The sequence below is a fragment of the Aquarana catesbeiana genome, linkage group LG04 (genome assembly GCF_042186555.1).
Source record: "Aquarana catesbeiana isolate 2022-GZ linkage group LG04, ASM4218655v1, whole genome shotgun sequence".
Taxonomy (NCBI): domain Eukaryota; kingdom Metazoa; phylum Chordata; class Amphibia; order Anura; family Ranidae; genus Aquarana; species Aquarana catesbeiana.
In genome coordinates this window covers 676,792,522-676,818,334 of record NC_133327.1, presented here as the reverse complement: position 1 = coordinate 676,818,334, position 25,813 = coordinate 676,792,522, and the positions used below count along the sequence as shown (strand labels likewise).

At 47.3% G+C, this 25,813-nt stretch overlaps 1 protein-coding gene across 1 annotated transcript; it reads right to left on the bottom strand.

The window, feature by feature from the left end:
- Nucleotides 1–1,167: 1,167 nt before the first annotated feature.
- On the bottom strand, nucleotides 1,168–25,813 carry LOC141141012 (solute carrier family 22 member 7-like). Its single transcript, XM_073628653.1, has 10 exons — nucleotides 25,401–25,813; nucleotides 23,856–23,959; nucleotides 22,980–23,134; nucleotides 18,949–19,117; nucleotides 18,598–18,721; nucleotides 17,161–17,264; nucleotides 12,981–13,195; nucleotides 11,944–12,046; nucleotides 7,252–7,458; nucleotides 1,168–2,431 (listed from the first exon to the last, which is right to left on the bottom strand). Exons 1-10 carry the CDS (start codon nucleotides 25,776–25,778, stop codon nucleotides 2,242–2,244), a joined length of 1,749 nt encoding a protein of 582 aa, XP_073484754.1. The 5' UTR covers nucleotides 25,779–25,813; the 3' UTR covers nucleotides 1,168–2,241.

The window sequence follows — 25,813 nt, the reverse complement described above, 5'->3', positions numbered from 1 at the left end:
GCAGACTATCACGTCCAGGACCAGCTAGCACTGTTATAAAGGGTCTGACACTGGCTCAGCCAGACCCAAAGCAAATGCCCTTTGCAGGCAGGGACCGTGGGCCCCTATGGTGAAGCAAAAAATAGGTAGTCTTTAGTGCTAGCTGTCCCACATGTGACTACTGCTCCCAGTACTACCTCCTCAGGCCCTGCCAGCCCTCCTGGCTGCAGCTGCTTCTTTCCACTGCCCGTGCCACCACAGTCCTCCTGACTGGCTCTGCGCCCATCCCAGACTGCGCCATCCCAGTCCTCTCAGACGTGCCTCCCAGTCCTCCTGACTGTGTGTCACTCACCAGCCCTCCTGGCTGTTCCTGTTGCTCCGGGAGACTTGCCCGGCAGTGTTCTCCCACTGTCCTCTCCTTGCTCCCAGTGCCTCCTGTCCAGGACACCTCCTTGTGTCTTGAGAGGGTCCTCAAAGGCCGCCACAGCCTAACACTCCATCTCCAGCTTCCACCCACACAACTCCTCCCCAGCTGGGCTGACCCTGAATATTTGAGGGGGGCTGCCCCCTTCCAATCCAAGTTGGGGATTGGTCAGGGTCCTCAGAACACTGCAGGCAACTCCACCTTACCTCCCCTCCCATTCTTCTAGAAGGTCCCAGAACATTTGAGAAGTAGGGGGGAGGTCTCAGTGATGCTGCCTGTGAGTCATCCAGCTCTCCCTGGATTTCTGCCCACCCCAGTACAAAACACAGACAGACTTGGCTGCTAGCCAAGCCTGCTAAAATCTACCTACACTTACACAAAAAAGAAACTATCTACACTTCTAGCACTAAAGGGTGCTAAACAAGACACCATTAAAACCTTCTAAAAAGTCTCTAAGCATCCAAAATTTAAAGAGAGATGATCTGGATGAGGATCGGAAGTCAGCTTACATCATGTGAATGGGATATCTTTTGTCCCTCACCCTCCTGCCCTATTGGTTAGGTTTTCTACAAACTGACTGGCGTCCAGGATATTTCTTCTAACACCCCAATAAGACTCAATCCCGAGATGATGTGCCTGAAAACTACAGCAGAGTAAGTGGGCTGGGACTTATTGTCCATCAGGAGCTCAATCACCATGTTCTTCAGGGTCAATACCATTACACATTTTTTAAAATCATTAAATACAGCCAACAAACAGACAAATTAGTGAACAATAATATTTATTTTTTATTTTTTTTTACTCTGCTATGAGTATGGAAACATAATTAAAAAATACAGAAAACATATGGACCCATTTCTGAATAGCTAAACCTCCGATGCCCGAACCGCCTCAGCAAACCACGTGGGAAACTACACTATCTGGGTACAAAGCAAACCAGTTCACACACCCTTCTTAGTGATTCAGTGACCAATCACCATACATGAGCACCACCACATGTGAGGTCATACCTTTCTATAGGCAAATATCTATTTTTGAAAATATTTGCATATAAGCCTGTGAGGGCAAAACTGTAGATCAGATACGGTGTAGGACAACTGACTGGTGGGCTGTGTATGCAGATTCTTACTTGTATTTTCTAACCTGACCAATAATAATAATGCTGGGACTCCACCTTCTCTCACGTCTCTAATAGCACCATTGCCCTGTGTAGGTGGCAGAAGTTAAAGGGGTTGCAAACCCTCATGTTTTTTCATCCTTAATGCAAGGTGAAAAAACTTCTGTCACTGACCGGCCCCCCACCCCTTCCTGTTTTACTCACCTGAAACCTGTATTCCCTTGCCGGAGACGTGTTCTTCCCTTCTGCCCGTTGTCTCGGCTCTTGATTGGATAGATTGATAGCAGTGTAGCCATTGGCTCCCACTGCTGTCAATCAAATCCAATGATCTGGGGGGCGGGGCCGAGTCCGGCATTCTGCATCTATGGACGCAAATGCTGGACTCGGGAGCGCGCCCGCAAGGTAACCCCCCCCCCCCCGGAGAGCGCTTCTCCTAGGGAGTTATATGATGCGGGGAGGAGCTCCAGCACCGCCAGGGGACCGGCGAGGATTGAGGTCACTCTGTGCAAAACGAACTGCACAGTGGAAGTAAGTAGGACATGTTTGTTATTTAAAAAAAAAACAAAAAAAAAAAAAAAACAAAGCCTTACACTCACTTTAAGGTATGCATTAGAAAAAATGAATGAGATTAATAGAATCTTCAAAGAACTATTAAAGACTAATTTCATCTTTATAGTGTTGAGCACGATATCCATGAGATTCAACCAAGAGAGTTTTTCGCTCATGTCCGCAGTGCTGACTCATCAACCTGAATGGATGAAGAGAGATCGGAGAAGGTAGTGCTGGTGGGAGGTGAGAGGTCCTCATTGTCCGGTACAGGTGGACCTCTAGCATGGACACTTTCTCCGTTCTCCAATAACACCTCTTTGTGCGCCTGCAAGCCATTGAGATGGATGGTGGGATCCCCTAATCTGCCAAATGATAATAAAATAAGAGTCATATGACTTCCCAAAAGATGACAAAAGTTCAAACCAACCTGAAAGATGTCAGATGCACAGGAGAAAATACAAACCCAACCTGATGTTTGCTGTCACTAACAATGTGTGCTGGGACTGAATCTGAAAGAGTAGCATGGGTTTTCTCTTCTAAGATATCACCAACATCTGGCTGGTGAGAGTTGGCCACACGTTATGATTTGATTGTACAATCTTGTTTAAATTTACCAAAACTATCATATGTAGCACCCTCTAGGGCAGTAATTCTCAACCTGGGGGTTGGGACCCCCTCAGGGAGGTTGAATGACGATTTGCCAGGGGTTACCGAATCCTGGTCTGTTCCTAAAGCCCACGCTACTCTCCCAGCCTTTTTGCGGCCGCCTAGCAAAGCTGTCCCTGGAGCCTGTGGCCACCCAGCTGAGCTGTCCCTGTAGAGCCCGCGGCTGCCCACTCAGCCTCTTCGCAGCCGCCCATTCAATTCACGGCATGGCTGGGTGGCAGAGACTGGAGGTCAGCTGATTGGTGAGAATGTGAAGCGGGAGGGGCTGGAGGAGACACTATCTCCTGATTTCAGCATAGGCGTCACTGCTGCGAGACACCACAAAGTCGGAGACGCAGTGGGTAACACTACCTGTGATTAGAGTTGCAATTAAAAGTCCCCACTACAGTTCTCAGATCAGCAGATGACCTTGATCAAGAGCACCTAAGTTGGCTGATCAGAACTCCCCCCAGCACTGCCACTACCCCCACCCACCAAGGAGTAAGAGAAGGAATAAACATAGAGAATACATGGAAGGGAGAGGAAAAGAGGGGGAGGAACAAAGAAAAAGGGAGAGGAAAGAATAAGAGAAAGAACAAGAAAGATGGCTAGAGAGAGGGATGGGGGAAAAAAAACAAAAGATTAGGATAGAGAGAGATAAAAGGAGAACAAAGAGAAAGAGTGGCACATCCTAAAATGTACCATAAGGGGTTTTAATACTGTACGAGTGGAAGGGACTCAGGGAGCGCTAAATGTCCATGGGTTAGGGGCGCAAATTACTTGTCTTGCCTTGGGTGCTGACAACCCACGCTACGAAAGCATTTTTACTGTTAGGGGTCCTCACAACTTGGGAAATTTTTATCAAGGGGTCACGGCACTAGATAGGTTGAGAACCACTGCTCTAGAGTGTTCTACTAGTAGTGAGAGTAGGCAAACTATACTCTGACTCTTGACTGATGGAATGCATTAAGGTGAAAAACCTTGCAGCTTTACAACCACTTTAAAGCGATATCAAAGTCTTTTTTTTTGTTTTTTAAATAACAAACATGTTATACTTACCTGCTCTGTGCAGTTGGTTTTGCAAAGAGCAGCCCAGATCCTCCTTTTCTGGGGTCCTCTGCCAGCGCTCCTGGCTCCTCCCTCCTGCTGAGTGCCGCCAAAGCAAGCAGCTTGCTATGGGGGCACCCAAGCAGGCATGCCCCCGAGCCACGGCTCTGCGTGTTCATTCACCTCCTTTTCCTGATTGGCTCACTGGTTGTGATTGACCATTGCTGCCCCAGCCAATCAGGAGTGAGAATCCCTGGAGAGCCGAGACTCTCATGGGCATTGCTAGATTGAGAGGGGGCTCAGGTAAGTATTAGGGGGGGCTGCTACACACAGAAGGTTTTTACCTTCATGCATAGAATGCATAAAGGTAATAAAACTTGAGCCTTTAGAACCACTTTAAGATGGCCACTGCCGGACATGCTAGGGGGGTGTGGTTTTCAAAGTGATTTCTCAGCAAAATAAAGCATGGGGACACGGATGGATGGGGGAGTTTGCTTTGAATAATGAAAATGTATTAAATAGCATTTTTGATTTGTAGCGCTGAGATGCAGTGCAGTTCCACTTTAAGCTGACCATACACCAGTAGAAAATGTTTGAAATGATTCATTTTTGGAATATTCATTTGATTTTCTAATGGTTTATGGTGTCAAATCAACCTTCGTTTTCGACAGTATGAGAAGCATAATGGAATTTTTCTTCTCAAATGAAATTCTAACTGTGCATATATGTTTTTTGTTCTAAAAAATTGTACATATTGTAATAAGACCTGTGTAGCACCCTCCTGGCTAGGTGCTAAGATTAGTGTAGAATAGTTTTTGGTTGCTCTGTTCAACAGAGGAACAGCTAGGTAAAATAATTTGCTGTCTGCTTAACAGAGAGCAGTGATCGGCTAGTGTAGCCTGCTCAATGTGCTCTGGTGCTGCTCATGCTGTCTTGAAGTTTCACTGTATCCAAGCAACTAGGGAAAGTGCTGGACAGTAGGCAGAAACCATGCAGATGGGAGCATGAATATTCACACAGCCCTGGCCAATTACAAGGGGAGGTGCCCCTAGGCATGCTGGGTGCCTGTATTTATATTCTAGAAGCACAAGGCTAGGGGTCTTTCCTAGAAGAGGATTGCACCAGCTAGGTGAGACACACTGCCTCTCCGGGCACTTGCTGCCATGCCATAGTTGCCAACATTGTAAAAAAAAAAAATGTGGGACACTTTTTTGGCTGTAGGCGGAGCCGTACAATTATTAGAGGGCGGGGCATTCATTTGTAGGCGTGGCTTAGAAAAAATATACAAGTGTGGCGCGCCGCTGCGAAAATGGGCGTGGTTTACGCAACATGGTGGGCGTGGCTTAAATGGCCGTGGCTCAAGAGGGTGTGGTTAGAGTCTGAGATGAACGAGGGATGGAGAGGGAGAGAGGGGGAGAGGGATTAGAGGGGGAGAGGGAAATGACGGGACAGCAGCCCCAGATCCTACACAATAAAAATATGTGTATTCTAGAAAGTTTAACAATTAGCAGATAAAGATACTCCAAACACCTGGTGTTAGCACTTCAATCATCCCGGCACCATGGTTGTTATGGTGTCAGGATGATTGAAGTGCATTATTTCTACTATTACATTGTAATATAAAATGAAATCATTCAACTCACCATAATGCAGAATCAGTGGGATCCCTGAGCGTGTCACTAGCCACGTCGCCTGCCACCAGCCGTCCGTCCTCACATCAGGTGTCCCCAGCGGAGCCCCCCCTCACATCAGGTGTCCCCAGTGGAGCCCCCCTCACATCAGGTGTCCCCAGTGGAGCTCCCCCTCACATCAGGTGTCCCCAGAGGAGCTCCCCTCACATCAGGTGTCCCCAGTGGAGCCCCCCTCACATTAGGTGTCCCCAGTGGAGCCCCCCTCACATCAGGTGTCCCCAGTGGAGCCCCCCTCACATCAGGTGTCCCCAGTGGACCCCCCCTCACATCAGGTGTCCCCAGTGGAGCCCCCCTTGCATCAGGTGTCCCCAGTGGAGCCCCCTTGCATCAGGTGTGTGTCCCCAGTGGAACCCCCCCTCACGTCAGGAGTCCCACAGCGGTGCACCCCCCCTACCTCAGAGGTGTCCTAGTAGTGTCCGCAGCATGGCTAGAACCCCCGCCCCTTTCCATATCAGACTGGCAGCGGGGCGGAGGGGGTAGGCGGGGCGGGCGGAGGGTGGGCGGCGACGCAGGAGCTCCGTCTAGCCCCCCCAGCCGTCTTCCTGAACTTCATTAAAATGGCGGCCAGCGGAGACATTGTCTCTGCCGGCCGCGGACCTCTAGCGGCGGCGGCGAATCGTGAAGAACCGGATTTCTCGGGACATTTACCGGGACACCACAAATTCAGCAATGGCGTCCAAGTCCCGGGAATGTCCCGGGAAATCCGGGACAGTTGGCAACTATGCCATGCGGCCTCAGGTGGTGGACCTGAGGGCCTGGATTGAGAGAGAGTGTGCTGACATGCGGCCTCAGGTGGGCAATCTCTGAAAGAGATTGTACTGTCATTGTACTGAAGTTAGTGAAAATGGCCCTGGTTCTACAGAGAGCTGGCTGAAGGGTCTGTCTATTCAAGATCTGGTCTGGTATCACTGGTATAGAGTGTTGCTTGGAAGTTGGAAGGAGCCTACCAGCTGTCCCTGGACATTTTGTGAGTTCAGACAACATAAAGGATCTATAGACTTGTGCTTTTAACCCCTTCTGGTGTGCTATACAGTCAGCTGAGGGTCTGAACAAAGGGAACACTGGCTAGTGTTCTGAAGAGCTTGCCCAACTGTTTGCTACTGCAAAGGACTTTGCTCAGTTCTACTACTTTCAGACTGCCAAACAGTCTACCGTAACTGGCTTGCACCTGAGGAGCTTTGCCCTGCTACTACAACTACTGAGGGACTTTGCTCACTTCTGAAACTACTTTGTGCTACTTTCAAGGAGAATTCTGCAATCTGCTTTCAGCAAGGACTTTACCAGAGCTTAACCAAGAGAGCAGTTAGATGTCCTCAGTTGTGAATAGTTCTATTTCTTGGAGTATCCCACTAAATCCCCTTCCCTATCCAAGTTCTCCAAAAATAAAACAGAAACAAAACCCCTAGACTGATCATTGAAGATAACGAGTGGAAGTGTGTGGGCACCTGGCTGTGTTAATCTACCTTGTGCCTGGCTGCAGAGCAAAAAGGGAGAAGACTTGGGAAAAACACCAGCGGCTCCTGCGGTGATGGCGCTACACCTGTTTATTACACTTGGGATTCCATTGCAATAGCAGGTCTGTTCAAAATTTTAAGTCCTTTTAAAGAAAGGTAATTAACCCAATGATAGCAGGAAAGAATAACAAACGATTTTTCTATGAACAATCGAATGAAAATCTAGCCATGTATATGTATGGGCATCTTTACCTAGCAGACTGAAAACACCGCCTTTATCTCTGCACAGGACAATGTAAACATCACAATAGCATCTTGTCTTCAAGTGACAGGACATATGGTTACCTGTCCATCTCCACGTCCTGGATGGTCTCCGGTAGCTCGAGGTGACACGTCTCTGTTAGGAGGAAAGCCGCTATGCCAGACACCAGGGACATACTGCTGAACACCACGGGGGGAAGAAAGAGCCAAATATCCTCCAGGAGGATAACCAGAGGGGCCACAGAGCTTCCCAGGCGGGTCATGAAGGAGCAGAACCCGAGGCCAGTCTGCCTGTGGGGAGAGAGGAGAGATGTCAGCATTTCTGATATCCAAGGACGGCACGTACTACATACAGCGGGTGATGGTTGGTGGAGAATGATGCCCACCTGGGCTGTGTATGATATTTATACCTTCATGCCCTGTACACACGACCGGTTTTGCCGTCGGAATAAACTCTGAAGGTTTTTCTGACGGAATTACGCTCAAGCGGTCTTGCATACACACAGTCACACCAAAGTCCGACCGTTCAGAACGCGGTGACGTACAACACGTACGACGGGACTAGAAAAAGGAAGTTCAATAGCCAGTAGCCAATAGCTTCCGTCTCGTACTTGCTTCAGAGCATGCGTCGTTTTTGGTCCGTTGGAACAGCATACAGACGAGCGGTTTTCACGATAGGAATTGGTTCAGTCGAAAATATTTAGAACATGTTCCATTTCTAGGTCCGTCAGAATTTTCGAAAAAGAAAGTCCGATGAGGCCTACACATGATCGGAATAGGCGTTGAAAAGCTTCCGCTGGACTGTTTTTGTCGGACATTCCGCTCGTGTGTACGCGGCATTAGTGTCTAAAGCAAGAATAGCTCTTGGATTGCAACACAGTGGACCTATATGGCTGCTGTATGTATATGTTATAGTATATGGTACATGCAGTATATATTATATATGATATTTATGGGATATGTTGTAACCAAAATAGATGTAAACCCAATCAGTAAAATCTTATATAACCTTTACATGACATGTAAAGTAAGTTCAAAGGTATTTTTCATCATAGGCGTGCACACAGGGTGTGCTAAGGTGTGTCTGGCAACACCCTAATCACCCTGTTTGGAGCAAATTCCCCCTGTTTAGACCCCTGATATTTCACCAAAGCCCCCTAATGGGGCTCCTAAAAAAAATAATTAAAAAATGATAATAAAAACTACTGACACCGTCCTCTACTGACACCGCCCTCTGCCCTACCGACACCGCCCTTTGCCCTACCGACACCGTCCACTGCCCTACCGACACCGTCCACTGCCCTACCGACAACGTCCACTGCCCTACCGACAATGTCCACTGCCCTACCGACAACGTCCACTGCCCTACCGACAACGTCCACTGCTCTACCGACAACGTCCACTGCCCTACCGACAACGTCCACTGCCCTACCGACAACGTCCTCTGCCCTACCGACAACGTCCTCTGCCCTACCGACAACGTCCTCTGCCCTACCGACAACGTCCTCTGCCCTACCGACAACGTCCTCTGCCCTACCGACAACGTCCTCTGCCCTACCGACAACGTCCTCTGTCCTACCGACAACGTCCACTGCCCTACCGACAACGTCCACTGCCCTACCGACAACGTCCACTGCTCTACCGACAACGTCCACTGCTCTACCGGCAACGTCCACTGCTCTACCGACACCATCCACTGCTCTACCGACAACGTCCACTGCTCTACCGACACCGTCCACTGCTCTACCGACACCGTCCACTGCTCTACCGACACCGTCCACTGCTCTACCGACACCGTCCACTGCTCTACCGAAAACATCCACTGCTCTACCGACACCGTCCACTGCTCTACCGACAACGTCCACTGCCCTACCGACACCGTCCACTGCCCTACTGATCATCCATTGCTCTGCTGACACCATCAATATATATACACACGCAAATAGGTTCCAGCTTTGGGGCGCACACCCTAATGCAATGTTTTTCAATTACTTTAAATCTGCAGCTCACATTTAAAAAATATCTTGTTCATTTGTCTCTTTGCCACTGGGAGACATAGCCAACTCTGATGTCCTCCCATCATTGGGGAAGCCCGCTGACATGCTGATGACTCATCGGTTGTTAAGGACACGGCGGCCGGCTTCCCGACCTACTCCTTATCAACCAGCTATATACAGTGTGTTACAGTGAAAAAAAAAAAAAACGCAAAATGCATCAAAAACTGCATTAACTGCTTCAGCCCTGGAAGATTTTACCCCCTTCCTGAGCACTTTATGCGATTCGGCACTGCGTTGCTTTAAATGACAATTGCGCGGTTGTGCAACGATGCACCCAAACAAAGTTAACGTCTTTTTCCCCACAAATAGAGCTTTCTTTTGGTGGTATTTGATCACCTCTGCGGTTTTTATTTTTTTGCACTATAAACAAAAAAAGAGTGACAATTTTGAAAAAAAAGCAGTATTTTTTACTTTTTGCTAAAATAAATATCCCCCAAAAATATATAAAAAACATTTTTTTCCTCAGTTTAGGCCGATATGTATTCTTCTACATATTTTTGGTAAAAAAAAAAAAAAAAAAAAAATCGCAATAAGCGTATAGTGATTGGTTTGCGCAAAAGTTATAGCGTCTACAACATAGGGGATAGTTTTATGGCATTTTTTAAAGTTATAAAAAAGTTATATTTTGTCCCAGCAGAAAAATAATGCTCCATCCTCTGGGACAGTATCATAAAACTGAGGCATGCTGGGAGTAGGAGTTATCCTGGGCTTGACCCTGTCCATTCCTCCTGTAGGTGGCAGAATAACCCAAAAGTCTCTAAATTTCTGTGTCCCTCAATGGACGAGAAATAAACAAGGATTCTATTGAAAGAATCACAAATGTTTATGATACGAAGAGCACAGAGCAAACTAAATGTCACCTGGTAGGGGTTTATAGTATACAGTGCCTTGAAAAAATATTCATACCCCTTGAATTTTTCCACATTTTATCATGTTACAACCAAAAACGTAAATGTATTTTATTTCAACAAAATGCTCTGTGAGATGTTCAGAGCTTGGGATTTTTTTTTTTATAACCCAACCCTGCTTTAAACTTCTCCACAACTTTTTCCCGTGTGTTCATTGGCCTTCATGATGCTGTTTGTTCATGAAGGTTCTCTAACAAACCTCTGAGGGCTTCACAGAACAGCTGTATTTATACTGAGATTAAAGTACACACAGGTGGAGTCTATTTACTAATTATGTGACTTCTGAAGGCAATTGGTTCCACTAGATTTTAGTTAGGGGTATCAGAGTAAAGGGGGCTGAATATAAATGCCCCCCCACACTTTTCATATATTTATTTGTAAAAAATGTTGAAAACCATTTATTATTTTCCTTCTACTTCACAATTATGTGCCACTTTGTGTTGGCCTATCACATAAAATCCCAATAAAATACATTTACGTTTTTTGGTTGTAACATGAGAAAATGTGGAAAATTTCAAGGGGTATGAATACTTTTTCAAGGCACTGTATGTTCTGTGTATGATATACAGGTATTTATTCATTTCCTTTCTAGAAAAATCAGGCAGAGAAGGCTCCTCCTGGCCCCCGCCTATCTCTAACTCCTTCAGATCCACGCTATAGCCGAACGACGGCTACAGCGCGGATCTGCTTTGCCGGGAGGCTGTCAATAGACGTCCTCCCCTTTGCACGCCCGCCACGCCCCCTTGAAGGGCACGAGCGGCCCTTCAGTGGGGTGACTCGGGTGATCACAGATTGGAGTAGGGGGTCGATCCCATCCCCTTACCACGTTATCAGCTGTCAGCCAATGACAGCTGATCACGTGACGTAAACAGAAGATCGGTAATCGTTTTTTTTTTTTCCTTCTCACACTGACAGGAAGAGGCGAAGCCGCCTTATTTGTGCCCACCAGTACCACCTGCCAGTGCCACGAATCAAGGCCCACAGTGCCACGAATCAGAGCCCACCAGTACATAAGTGCCAGCAATCAGTGCAACCTATCAATGCCCACGAGTGCCACCTATCAATGCCCACCAGTGGTGTCAATCAGTGCCACCTAGCAGTGCTGCCTATCAGTGTCACCTATCAGTGCCCATCACTGCCACTCATCAGTGCCCATCAGTGCCAGCTATCAGTGCCACCTATTAGTGCCCTTCAGTGCCACCTATCAGTGCCCTTCAGTGCCACCCATCAATGCCACCAATGCCACCTATTAGTGCCACCTCATCAGTGCCCACCAGTGCCCATCAGTGTTGCCTTATCAGTGCCCATCAATGCAGCCTATCAGTGCCCATCAATGGCCATCAATGTAGCCTCATCAGCGTACATCAATGAAGGAGAAAAATTACCTGTTTGCAAAATGTATTAACAAAATATAAAACGGTTTTGTATTTTTTTTTTTTAAATTCGGCCCTTTAAAAAATTTTTAACAAAAAAAAATACCCCCCCCCCCCGAGGTGATCAAATACCACCAATAGAAAGCTCTATTTCTGGGGAAAAAAATGGTAAACATTTAATTTGGGTACAGTGTTGTATGACCGCACAATTGTCGTTCAAAGAGTGACAGCACTAAAAGCTGAAAATGGGTCTGGGCAGGAGGGGGGGGGGTTTACATGCCCAGTAAGCAAGTGGTTAGTATTTTCCTGTGCAGTGTCGGTGAAATTTCAGGGGGTGTTAGTGAGGTGTCAGTAAGTGTGGTGTCAGTCAGGGAAGTGTCAGTAAGCGTGGTGTCAGTGCGATGTATGTTTAGTGTGAGTGAGGTGTCAGTGAGTTACCTGATGACGGTTGGGTAGAGCTCGGCGGTGAAGAGAAACGCGGTGGTAAATGAAGCTTCTGAGAAGCCTTTGCCCAGGATGGCCACCAGGGTGTGCCAGTCACCTGAATCGGAGAAAAGACAAGCCAATGTGTGTGGAAAGGAATTAAAGAGTAACTCCACTTTTGTTGAGAAAAAAACAAAAAAAAAACAATCCCCTCCAGGTGATCTATGTACATTGCAGGGATTTTAACAAACTTTATTGCTGAGTGCTATTTTTTTAAATTATTCTAAAGAATTAGCTATTTGTTTGTCTGTGTCCATGTGCTAAGTGAATCTAATGAGTGATTTTATAATTATCAATCAGCTGCTGCACTTGCAGAGTTGAGAAAAGTGTCAGGGTCTGCATCCTTTTAGATGTGATCTTAATGCAGAATTTTTGGAAAATCAGTGAGCCAATCACACAAGCAGGAAATTATATTTCTGGGGGGGGGGGGGGGGCGTTCTGTGCACCATCTGTGTACAGAATGCCTCCAGGTGGCCATATTGCATTTGATGGAAAATTAGAGCACTGCAGATTGTTGTTGTTTTAACTTTGGATAGTAAAAATTTTGTTTCTGCCAGTAAATCCCTTATACAGCCCACTTCCTGTTTCTTGTCTGGTCATTAGCCTAGGCTTATGACGACATGCACAGCTCTCCCTCTCTCACACTCGTGAGAGTTTGCCAGGAAGGGAGGGGGTGAGTCATAAGAGGGCCAATGAGAGCTGCAGAGCTGGACGTGTGCCTCTGTGTGTGTGAACAGGCAGCAGCTTCAGCTGCCCACAGTTAAAATGGATGCAGCCAGACTCAGTGGAATCACAGTATATATAAAATAATATGAAAAGTGGTTGGAGGGAAGCTTCAGAATGGCAAAGATGTTTTTATTACAAATTATGTGAGTAGACTGCAGTTCCTCTTTAATAATATTCAATTACAATATGACTTGTGCAGCAATTGTGTAAGCTATATTATTTATGTTTACATGCCAGGGTGGAGCACACATTACTATTGCAATTACCTATAGGGATGAGGCAGGTAAGGGCGATACAGGCACTGGTGATGATCAGCGATCCTCCTTGGCACATCTTACGTCCAATCCGATCCAGCAGCAGGTAAACGCCGAGTTTGGCCGGGAGCTCAATCACCCCGAATATGAAATGTGTGAGGAACGGACTCCGTCCGAATCCAGTGACATGGAAACTGATCCCGTAATAGCTGAATGCCACACCGAACCTGCCGAGACACCCCTGGGCACTAAGTGGGGAGACACTGACTGAGGAGGACACCCACTGGGGGGACACTGACCGAGGAGGACACCAACTGGGGGGGCACTGACTGAGGAGGACACCAACTGGGGGGGGGGGCACTGACTGAGGAGGACACCAACTGGGGAGGCACTGACTGAGGAGGACACCAACTGGGGAGGCACTGACTGAGGAGGACACCAACTGGGGGGGCACTGACTGAGGACACCAACTGGGGGGGCACTGACTGAGGAGGACACCAACTGGGGGGACACTGACTGAGGAGGACACCAACTGGGGGGACACTGACTGAGAAGGACACCAACTGGGGGGACACTGACTGAGAAGGACACCAACTGGGGGGACACTGACTGAGAAGGACACCAACTGGGGGGACACTGACTGAGGAGGACACCAACTGGGGGGGACACTGACTGAGGAGGACACCAACTGGGGGGGACACTGACTGAGGAGGACACCAACTGGGGGGGGGGGCACTGACTGAGGAGGACACCAACTGGGGGGGGACACTGACTGAGGAGGACACCAACTGGGGGGGGACACTGACTGAGGAGGACACCAACTGGGGGGGACACTGACTGAGGAGGACACCAACTGGGGGGGACACTGACTGAGGAGGACACCAACTGGGGGGGACACTGACTGAGGAGGACACCAACTGGGGGGACACTGACTGAGGAGGACACCAACTGGGGGGGACACTGACTGAGGAGGACACCAACTGGGGGGGGACACTGACTGAGGAGGACACCAACTGGGGGGGACACTGACTGAGGAGGACACCAACTGGGGGGGACACTGACTGAGGACACCAACTGGGGGGGACACTGACTGAGGAGGACACCAACGGGGGGGACACTGACTGAGGACACCAACTGGGGGGGGACACTGACTGAGGAGGACACCCACTAGGGGGGACACTGACTGAGGACACCCACTGGGGGGGACACTGACTGAGGAGGACACCCACTGGGGGGGACACTGACTGAGGAGGACACCCACTGGGGGGGACACTGACTGAGGAGGACACCCACTGGGGGGACACTGACTGAGGAGGACACCCACTGGGGGGACACTGACTGAGGAGGACACCCACTGGGGAACACTGACTGGGAAGGACGCTAACTAGGGGGACACTGACTGGAAGACACCAACTGAGGCAATACTAACTAGAGTGACACTGACTGGGAGGGACACTAACTAGGAGGATACCAACTGGGGTACACTGATGGGGGCACTGACTGGTGGAACCCTGACCAGGTAGGCACTGAGTGAAGGATACCGACTGGGGGAGGGGGGGTGGATTACTTACTAGGGGGAAACTGATTTCTTGTGTTTCATGTAGATCAGTATACCTATTAAGTTAATTATACACATCTACGTACACATTTACATCTATACCCTCTATTAGGTTATTATACTTTTTTATCAATTAAGGGTCCGCCACATGTCCCCCAAAACTACTGTCCCTGCCCAGATAATCTGCTCCAACACTACTGCCCTTGTAGCGATAATCTGACCCAACATTTCTGCCCTTGTCTAGGTAATCTGCCCAAAAACTACTACCCTTGTCCAAATAATTTGCCCCAACACTACTGCCCTTGTCTAGATAATCTGTCCCAAAACTACTGTCCTTGCCCAGATAATCTGCCCCAACACTACTGCCCTTGTCTAGATAATCTGCCCCGACACTACTGCCCTTGGCTAGATAATCTGCCCCGACACTACTGCCCTTGGCTAGATAATCTGCCCCAACATTATTGCCCTTGTCTAGATATTCTGCCCCGACACTACTCCCCCTATCCAGATAATCTGCCCAAAAACTACTACCCTTGTCTAGATAATCTGCCCCAACACTACTGCCCTTGTCTAGATAATCTGCCCCAACACTACTGCCCTTGTCTAGATAATCTGCCCCAACACTACTGCCCTTGTCTAGATAATCCGTCCCAACACTACTGCCCTTGTCTAGATAATCTGCCCGAACATTATTGCCCTTGTCCAGATAATCTGCCCCAAAACTACTGTCCTTGCCCAGATAATCTGCCCCAACACTACTGCCCTTGTCTAGATAATCTGCCCCGACACTACTGCCCTTGGCTAGATAATCTGCCCCGACACTACTGCCCTTGGCTAGATAATCTGCCCCAACATTATTGCCCTTGTCTAGATATTCTGCCCCGACACTACTCCCCCTATCCAGATAATCTGCCCAAAAACTACTACCCTTGTCTAGATAATCTGCCCCAACACTACTGCCCTTGTCTAGATAATCTGCCCCAACACTACTGCTTTTGTCTAGATAATCTGCCCCAACACTGCTTCCCTTGTCTAGATAATCTGCCCCAACACTGCTCCCCCTGTCCAAATAATCTGCCCCAACACTACTGCCCTTGTCTAGATAATCTGCCCCAACACTGCTGTCCTTGTCTAGATAATCTGCCCCAACACTACTGCCCTTGTCTAGATAATCTGCCCCAACACTACTGCCCTTGTCTAGATAATCTGCCCCAACACTACTGCCCTTGTCTAGATAATCTGCCCCAACACTGCTGCCCTTGTCTAGATAATCTGCCCCACACTGCTGTCCTTGTCTAGATAATCTGCCCCAACACTGCTCCCCCTGTCCAAATAATTTGCCCCAACACTACTGCCCTTGTCTAGATAATCTGCCCCAACATTATTGCCCTTGTCTAGATATTCTGCCCCGACACTACTCCCCCTATTCAGATAATCTGCCCAAAAACTACTACCCCTGTCCAAATAATTTGCCCCAACACTACTGCCCTTGTCTAGATAATCTGCCCCAACATTATTGCCCTTGTCTAGATATTCTGCCCCGACACTACTCCCCCTATTCAGATAATCTGCCCAAAAACTACTACCCTTGTCCAAATAATTTGCCCCAACACTACTGCCCTTGTCTAGATAATCTACCCCAACATTACTGCCCTTGTCTAGATAATCTGCCCCAACACTACTGCCCTTGTCTAGATAATCTGCCCCAACACTACTGCCCTTGTCTAGATAATCTGCCCCAACACTACTGCCCTTGTCTAGATAATCTGCTCCAACACTACTGCCCTTGTCTATAGATAATCTGCCCCAACACTACTGCCCTTGTCTAGATAATCTGCCCCAACACTACTGCCCTTGTCTAGATAATCTGCCCCAACACTACTGCCCTTGTCTAGATAATCTGCCCCAACACTACTGCCCTTGTCTAGATAATCTGCCCCAACACTACTGCCCTTGTCTAGATAATCTGCCCCAACACTGCTGTCCTTGTCTAGATAATCTGCCCCAACACTGCTCCCCCTGTCCAGATAATCTGCTCAAAAACGACTACCCTTGTCCAAATAATTTGCCCCAACACTACTGACCTTGTCTAGATAATCTGTCCCAAAACTACTGTCCCTGCCCATATAATCTGCCCCAACACTATTGCCCCTCCACCACAGTTAATCTGGTTCAACACTACTGTCCCTCCCCATGGATAACCTTCCCCACCACTACTGTCCACACCAAAATAATCTACCCCATTATTACTACCTCCCTCCCTCCCCTCTAAATAATATGTTGTATCACTATTGCCGCCCCCCCACCCCAGATAATCTGCTGACTGCTGCATCACTGCAGCCCCACCCCCAGGTAATCTGCCTCATCAATACTGCCCCCCCCCCCACACACACACACACACACACACACACCTTCCTAGATAAGTGGCAGTATTCACCGACAACAGCTGTTGTACATAATTTTAAAAACTGCCTAAAAAATCCATTCAATTCACATCCATTCAGTCCCTCACTGTGGGAGTGGGGTGGGGGGGTGGGGTGAGTGGGAGTGGGACTGGGGGTGAGGGGGTGAGTGGGAGGTATGAATGGTGACAATGATATAAAGCCACGCTGGAAGAAGCACCATGGCACATACCACATGATCCCCAGACACAGCGTGTTCTTCCGCAACTGCTGCGTCCTCACCAGATCCCAGAACGTGTATTTCCGACTCTCCACCGTCACCGTCTTTTGAAGGACCTGGAGGGACAACACTGACAAGTCACCTGTTCATAGGGCTGACATTTTTGTGTCCCATTGCTAGGTGGGGCCCTGGGGAAAGCGGTTCAAGGGGCACAATATGGATCTAATATGGATAGCTAATAGTTCTCGTTATGACTAGAGATATGTGCTGCACTCATTAGTGTCTTTTTTATCCCCAATGACATCGCAACTGTCACTCACCAGGCTTACATCCCTTCCTCCTCAGCACAGAATAATACAAGATAACACAGAATGATACAATGTAACACAATCCCAACACAGAAAAGAGGAAGACGGTCTATCTATGAAAGGTCTATGATTGAGTCACACATTATCATGCCCTAAGATCTGACTTCATGCAGCCTGCTTATTCTGGGTTTGCTTCTCTTTGGGAACATTCTGGCAATCTGCTGGATTGATGAAGTGCTCCCAAAGACAGGAAAATACAGAATACTCATAAAGCCCAAATAATTCCCCGTTTCTGCCAGTGCTCCCATATACTTCCTCTTCACGGCTGGTGTTCTGTAGACTCTCGTGGTCAGATAACCCCTAATAGGACAGTAAAATATTATGGGACGTAGAGATGGAGTCTGGGGTTAGATGGCAGATGATGGTTATGGAGAATATCAGAAAATGTTGTGTTCCCTTTCTGATGAAGGATTGTAGACTTGTGTGGTGTATATCACCCTAATAGTTCCTTTCTCCAGAGCAGTGGTCTTCAAACTGCGGCCCGTTGCTTGACTTTATCTTTGGAGCACTATTCCTATCAACTGACACCAGCAATGGGGGATAATTCCTGCCTATGGCACCAACGTTGGGGCACTATTTCTTCCACTGACGCCATGATGGGGCACTTTTCCTCCTTCTGTCACCAGTGATGGGGCACTATTCCTCCCTCAGAATCAGAAACAAATGATGCATCACTATTCCTCCCACTGACACCAAGATAGCCAAGATGGGGCACCATTCCTCCCGCTGACACCAACATTGGGACACTTCCTCCCACTGACACCAAGATGCCCAAGATGGGGCACTATTCCTCCCACTGACACCAACAATGGGACACTATTACTCCCACTGACACCAATGATTGGGCACTATTCCCCCTGCCAATACCAAAGAAGAGCCAATGTTTATTCCCACTAATGCCAGGACATTTTCTACTCCCACAAGCCACAGTTCGGTCCCCCTAAAGTCTGAAGGACAGTAAACTGGCCCTTTGTTTAGAAAGTATTGAGACCCCTGCTTCAGAGTATTAGGCAGTGCTAATAGGGGAGCAGATAGCGCAGAACCCCATTCCCCAATAGCAGCCTCTGCGGGGAAGGTTTACCTCTGGAGAGATGTTTTTCCTGAAGTTTGGTCTTTTGTTCATCTCTGCACATTGGGACAGGTATCTGTGAGCTCCAACGGCATCTTGTTTGGTCAGAAGCCAGCGTGCAGATTCTGGGACCCACCTACAAGGAGAACAATTATTCATTACATTTCTGCTGAATCTCTTTCCAATAGTGGCCCTTTCCCCTCAAGCATAATGTTCCAGTTTGGGTTAACACTATACCAGAACCCCCCCCATGCGTAATTTCCAGCTGTCGGTGCTGAGAGTGTCCAGATCTGGGAAGAGTTAGGATTTCATTGCTGTCATGTGGGCAGATAGTTGACCCACACAGAAGTACCACATACTCACCACCAGGTGGCGAGACCAATCAGGCAGGGGGCAGTGGTGGCCAGTAGCAGCCATCGCCAGTCTCTTATCAGATAGGCCAGCAGCGCCAGGATCATGTAACCCACTGTCCACGACAGACTACTGACGGTGCCACAGAACGTGCGATGAGCCACATCCGTCCACTCCAACACTGAGCAGAAAGAGATCAGAATACAATTTATTCAATAACTTCCATAGATCAGGAATAGCCTATGAAAGAGCACAGCTAAGGAGGCCACAGAACAAAGCTAATTTCAAGGTCTCTGTCCGCCAAATTAAGCTTGTATAGAAGAAATGTCTTAAGTCCTGGATAATATAAGGTGAGAGAAGTACTTCCTGTCAGTGTTACATAATACTGGCTCTCCTATGCCCGTGGCCTCTTCTCTTCCATCTCCATGGCCTTCTTTCCACGCTCCTATGGCCCTTTCTTCATACTCCAATATAGTTTTTTTCCTCCCTCCCCTTCTCTTATCTCCCCTGTGGCCCCCTTACCCCATCTTCTCCTCCTGCCATCTGCCCCCCCCTTAGTGTCTTGGCAGCTCCTGGGTAATTTTCATTATTCTCTACCTTTATGTCCTCCAGTCTATCCCTCCATGCCAGCTCTTTCACCATCTTTATTCTCCTCTTCTGCTTCTCCTGCCACACTTCTCAGGCCATCTGCTCCATCCCTTGCTCTCTACCCGTCTATTGTCACTGCTCTCCACCCATCTCCACCCTTCTATTGTCACTGCTCTCCACCTGTCTACTGTCACTGCTCTCTACCCATCTCCAGTCACTGCTCTCCACACGTCTATTGTCACTGCTCTCCACCTTCACCCCACATATGAATGAGCCCTATCTTTCCACTTGGACTGTCCATACATGAGGCTCCTATGGACATCTTAGCACATCCCTATCAGAGCCCCGGACATTCCCTCTCCAGAATCCACCGATGGCCACTCCTTACTTGCTAATCCTCACCTATTTACCTTTAAGACCCCACTTTCTTCAGAGTGTGTACTGCCTGGTGCAGAACTTGATCCTCCAATTCACATGTGCAGGAGGAGTGGAGTGAATTGTCATTGCTACCCACAGGAGGGAGGATATCATACACAACTTGTACCCTGCTGCCCAGAACACCCCCTCACACCCAGGAGATCTGAACGCATAGGTTCCCTTACTGTATGGTCTCTCTGGGCCCTTATCCGCCGCTACATGTTATCTTACATATATATTTTTTTAATGCTAAATAATAGCAAGCATTTTACACCCAAGTGATTTCTGTTTTTCATAAATTTTAAAATAACAAATTGCTTATTGCTTAATAGATTATTTTGGTCTGTTCTGTGTCTCACTGGCTTCAGGGTTGGCTGCTTCCCCTTCTCTGTCTGGAGGGTTCTGGGAAATAGTGGGCTGATCAGCAGAATATTTATACAGTTCTAGCCAATCCCTGGGGGATGATGCCCAGATGGTGGCTGGGAGGGAGCATAAATAGCCAGGGACTTGGAACAGAAGGGTTCTTGTCCTAGAGGAGGAGATCCCAGTCTGGAGGGCAGGTCTTAGGGTTGCCATCTGTCTGGGATTCACCCGGACAGTTCGGGTTTGGAATGATGCGTCCGGGTTTCAGATTGCCTGAAACCCAGACACATGATTCAGACCGGACTATGGCTTCGTAGCAGGGTTGCTGGCTACAGTTGTCTAAGCTGAGAGTGTCTGTTTCACACTCTTTCACCCTGCCCAAAGCCAGCAGTAACGATCCCCTCCCCCCCCCCCCAAACACACACAGAGGGGAGAGGGCTTGATCTGTACCTCTTCCTCCCCCCCCCCCCACCCCTCTGTGTCTGCCCACACTCCAATCCCTGGCGCTGTGCCCCAAAAAAGGAATGTGGGGGCCAGAAATTTGAAGTCTAGCAGCCTCCGATACATCTGGATGAGAGGTACTGACTGCCAAGGGGCAAGTGATCTCACCATCCATCCCCGTCTGTGATTTGAAGTCTCCCCCCTTCGCTCTCCTTCCTCTGAGTGAGTACACAAAGGTAAATCAGGGTTCTCAGATCACCCCTTATATCAGAGTTCCCCTTTACACCAGAGGCCACAGTGTTCCCCCTTACATCAGAGTCCTCTCCGTACATCAGAGTTCTCAGTGTTCCCAGAGCATCCCTTATGTTAGAGTCCCCAGTGTTCTCCCTTACATCAGAGTCTGCAGAGTTCCCCCTTACAGTGAAAAGGTTCTGATGAAAAAGGGGAACTCTGTAGACTCTGATGTAAAGGTAGACTCTTGTTATTAACTTCATATGATTAAAATTTATATATATATATATATATATATATATTATATATATATAGTTTATACTATAAAAAAAAAAAAAGTTTGGCAACCCTAGCAGGTCTGCCATGCTTATATTTCTCATTGAGTTCACATCTACGCTAGCTAGGGGGCCAATCCTGTTGAAGTTTGCTGGAGCTGACTGAAGGACTTTTTGTAGAGGATCTACAGGAAGAATTCACAGGAGAGGTGTCTGGAGGATATTGGAAAGCGGCATCCAATTATCTAAGGACATTAGTGAGTACAAACCGGTGTGAGAGATCCCAGTGACTGTGTGCTGCTACTATTCTTCTTGCATTAGCAACAGTGTTCCTTAAAGGGGCCATTGTTCATGATGTCCTAGTATAGCTCAGACCATTATTTGCTGCTGCAAGGACTGTGCTCAGATTCTTCAGCAGGAAGGAAGATTAGCATCCTCAAGTTACTTCTTAAAGCGGACCTTCAGTCATTTTTTCAACTTTCCATCCAGAGGCGTAGCTTGAAGCTTGTGGGCCCCGATGCAAAAGTTGACCTGGCCCCCCCCCCCCCCCCCACCACCACTTCCACCGTGTGTGCAGATACACCCACTCCACGCCAAGATACTCAAAGTGGCTTAAGAGTTTAGCAAAGTATATGATAATTTGACAGGAAGGCTGCAGGGGCCCCCTGGAGCTAGGGGGGGCAGGGTTGCGATTGTGACTCCTGCAACCCCTTATGCTACGCCCATGTTTCCATCTATTAAATCTTCTGCCCTTGTTATTTTAACTTTGGATAGTAAAACTTTTTTTTTTCTGCCAGTAAATACCTTATGCAGCCCACTTCCTGTTTCTTGTCTGGTTAAAAGCCTAGGTTAATGACATAATGCACAGCTCTCTCTCTCTCACTCTCCTAAAGGTTTGTCAGGAAGGGAGGGGGGATGAGTCATAGTAGGGCCAATCACACCTGCAGAGCTGGAGGTGTGCCTCTGTGTGTCTGTGTAAATCCAGGAAGTGAACAGGCAGCAGCTTCAGCTGCCCACAGTTAAAATGGTTGCAGCCAGACACAGTGGAGGGAGATTTCTGCAGTATATTTGACAAGTACAGAATCACAGTATATATAAAATAATACGCAAAGTGGTTGGAGGGAAGCTTCAGAACGGCAAAGATGTTTTTATTACAAATTATGTGAGCAGACCGCAGTTCCGCTTTAATGTTGCTGGAGTATCCCACAGCTACTCTACACCGATCCAAGTTCAAGTTCTGCAATAAAGCATCGAAAAAGCATACCCCTATACTGATTCCTGAGCCAAAAGAGTGACTATGACTGTGCTTGGCTGCTGGTACATCTATTGGGAAAGAACCTTGGGACCAAATCTGCAGAGCGTCTAGGGGGTGAGCGCTACAAATACAAGATTCTTGATAAAGAAAATTAAAATTGAAAATGAAAATTTGATCAGAACTATTAGAATTTTTTTACCAATGTCAGATTATCTAATACATTGTAATCTGGAGATCCAGAATTATGTTTTATCTGTTGTATTTGCTGCCAGAAAAGTATCCACTGTCATAGTAGTGTTTTTTTTTTCCCACATATCTAGTCTTCCATTAAAAGCAAAATTCCCAGCAGGAAAAACAGCTGATGGAAATCCAGATTAGTCACCCCATCAATGATTCACATGTACATTGTACTCAAACTGTGATGGAGCTATGGAATAGAGATCACACCTTCAAAGAGAGAATGGAGCTCATACCTAGAGTTATAGAGATGAGGGTCATTCCCATCAGCCCAACTCCAGTCAGCAGTCTGCACACTGAAAACATGACGTAGGACACAGAAAATGCCGACATGGCCCCGAATATGGTGCTCACTAGAAATGACAATAGCAAAATCTTCTTACGTCCAAACCTGTGGGAGGAAGAGTCACAGATCAACGGGTCAAAGTCACTGGTCCAGGTATAGACACTTGTCATCAGACAAAGTCATCCAGAACAGTCTCAGGACATTTGGCATTTAAGGCAAAAAGGTTAACGTACACCCCTATCCTGCCTTCCCTTTTCCTGGTTTCTGTATACAAAAAAAAAAAAAAAAGTATTTATGTTGGATTGTTGCACTCCAGACATGGTCACCAGCTGTGTGATCTACTATGACCTCCTATGATCCACCATGACCTGCTGTGACCTATGACTTGCCATGACCTGGTGTGACTTATTTTGACCTGCCATGATTTACCTTGATGTTCTGTAATCTGCCATGACCTGATGGTACCTGCTATGACCAGTTATGATTCAACTCGACCTGGTATGTCCTGTTATAATTCACATTGACCTGCTGAGACCTGGTGTTTCTTCCTCTGTCCAACCTGAAGTCCTTCTGAGAAAGTTCTGTTTCCTGCACCTGACCTGCCTGTCCTTTCCAGAGTTCTAAACATACTGGAAGCTTTCCTGCTGCACATCTAAACATAAATAAATGGTTGGCGTTTGAAAAACTCTCTTGAGGAACTGTCTTCTGGGATGCCATCAATTCACAGCCTATACTGTTACCTTCTCACTGAAATCCAAGATGATGGCTCATAGTAGGATGTGCGGTACTGTGCTTCTTCTGAGGACCATGTAACATGTCATCTCACCTGTCAGACAGGAATCCACAGAGGAGGGATCCAATGGTTAGACCGATGAAGAAAAATGTGGCGGCTGCTTGATTTAACCATTTTCTGTCGCACACCAGATCCCACTGCAACAGAAAGGCAACTAACTCATCTTATCCACATGTAAGCAGGTACTCTCAGAGTGTTCCCTGGGTCAAGTTTTTTTTTTTTTCTTGCCTGCTACATTCTGAGCTAGTAAATCCCGAGAAGCAAGGGTTAACACGGTTGGACAGGTTTTCCTCAGGAAGAGTACTGCCCCCTGTGGCTCAAACCATATAAAGAGGGGCTCACTGAGTACCCTGAAGGTTGGACTGTTCAAGATGTAGCCACCACTCTGCTGCTTTGCTCCCCCTAAAGGGCACTTAAAGAGGAACTTCATTCTCTTAATCAATATTGACTATTTTAATCTTCATGCTGCTAGCATTAGTAAATAGATAGAAAAGTATATCATATTTGCTTGTTTTAAAATTTTGTTTTCATTCATTCAGTTACTTCCTGGTTCCCATGCCTAGACAAATGATGTCATACATCCCAGGAGTCTTCAATGGGGAGGAGGGAGGGGCTTTCTTAGCTGAGCACACCCTCTCCTGCTTTGTCCTGGAGACATGGATGGATAGGGGAAATTGCTTTGAATAATAAAAATGAATTAAATAGCGTTTTTGGTTTGTGGTGCTCAGATGAAGTGTATTTCCACTTTAAACAACTTTGTACAGGACTGTGCGTTGAAGATGTTTATGTGAACTGTTCATTTGTTACCTTTACCTTGATTCATCTAATCTGCCTGGTCTGAAGTTACTAAAGGGGTGCATGCATGGCGTATCAAAGAATAGGGCTTACAACTGAGGACAAGAGAAGTTAGAAAAGATAAATTGCAAAGGTCTAATGGAGCAGGGAAGCTGTCCTAAGGAGGCTATATTGTCGTACTTGTGTTAAGTGCTTAAGCAGCCAACCAGCCAGGAAGCAAATGGCATGGAAAGGGTGATGGAGACTCTGGTAATGAAGGTATGTTATGCTTGGCCCCTTCTCTAGTGACTGATACCCCACAACTAATTTTTCTCTCCCTGAAGTCGCTGTACATACTGCAAATTGATACAAATCACAAATCATATCCGAGAAACAAGATATGGGTGAAAGTATTCACACATGCTTCAACCAGATAATATATTTGGAAAATGAATTCTGTATGGACGTGATTTGAACATTGCCCTTTAATGTTTTTTGAGATTAACTTGAAAAGAAAAAATATTAGGCAGTCAGTCCGGAAGTGTTCTAACAGGATTAGAAAATCAGACAATTCATTTTGTCATTCAGATTAGAAATATATTATATTTAGATCCCTTCCCTACCAGACATCTGCAGGATTCCCATTTGCATTACTCAGTAAGCAAATTGTCTGCTGGCCTTCAGAGAGCCTGGTCAAGCCTCCTCTGACAAGTGCAAGGTGTAGGGAATTTGGTGGTTGGTTTTGAATAAAATAAAACACAAATTATACAACGCACATTACATGAGTAAAAAAAGTTTTTTTACCTGAGTGACGGTGGTGGAGGAGTAGGTGGACAAGTCATACTCCCAGCCCTGATTACAGCTCTGCACACCAGACCCATTGATGGTTTCCTGGGATCTGTTGAGGATCAGGTGAGACTGCGGATGGGAATATATCTTACAAGAGCTGAAGGTCCCATCTTGGACCTGGGGAATGTTGATGACGAGTAGGTCCTCTTGGCTCAGATTCTCAGGGTTCCTCTGGGTAGAGATGGCACAGTGGTGGGGTGGCACGGCTGAGATGAAGATATGTAATAGGAAATGGAGCGGAAGAATGACACGGGGGAGGCAGAGGATCAGGAGAGACACTATCTGGAATTTTCCAAAAACACCAACTTCTGCGAGGACATCTTCAAACCTCATCCTGCAGATTACAGAGGAGAAGCCAGAATGCCACC

Bases quoted from the DNA above. Each gene is read 5' to 3' on its own strand.
- LOC141141012 (XM_073628653.1), bottom strand. From the start codon at position 25,778: ATGAGGTTTGAAGATGTCCTCGCAGAAGTTGGTGTTTTTGGAAAATTC. The intron at 19,118-22,979 runs GTATGAGCTCCA...CTTTCTGCTCAG, and splicing joins CCTCATCTCTATAACTCTAG to TGTTGGAGTGGACGGATGTG. The intron at 18,722-18,948 runs GTGAGTATGTGG...TTCTCCTTGTAG, and splicing joins ATTGGTCTCGCCACCTGGTG to GTGGGTCCCAGAATCTGCAC.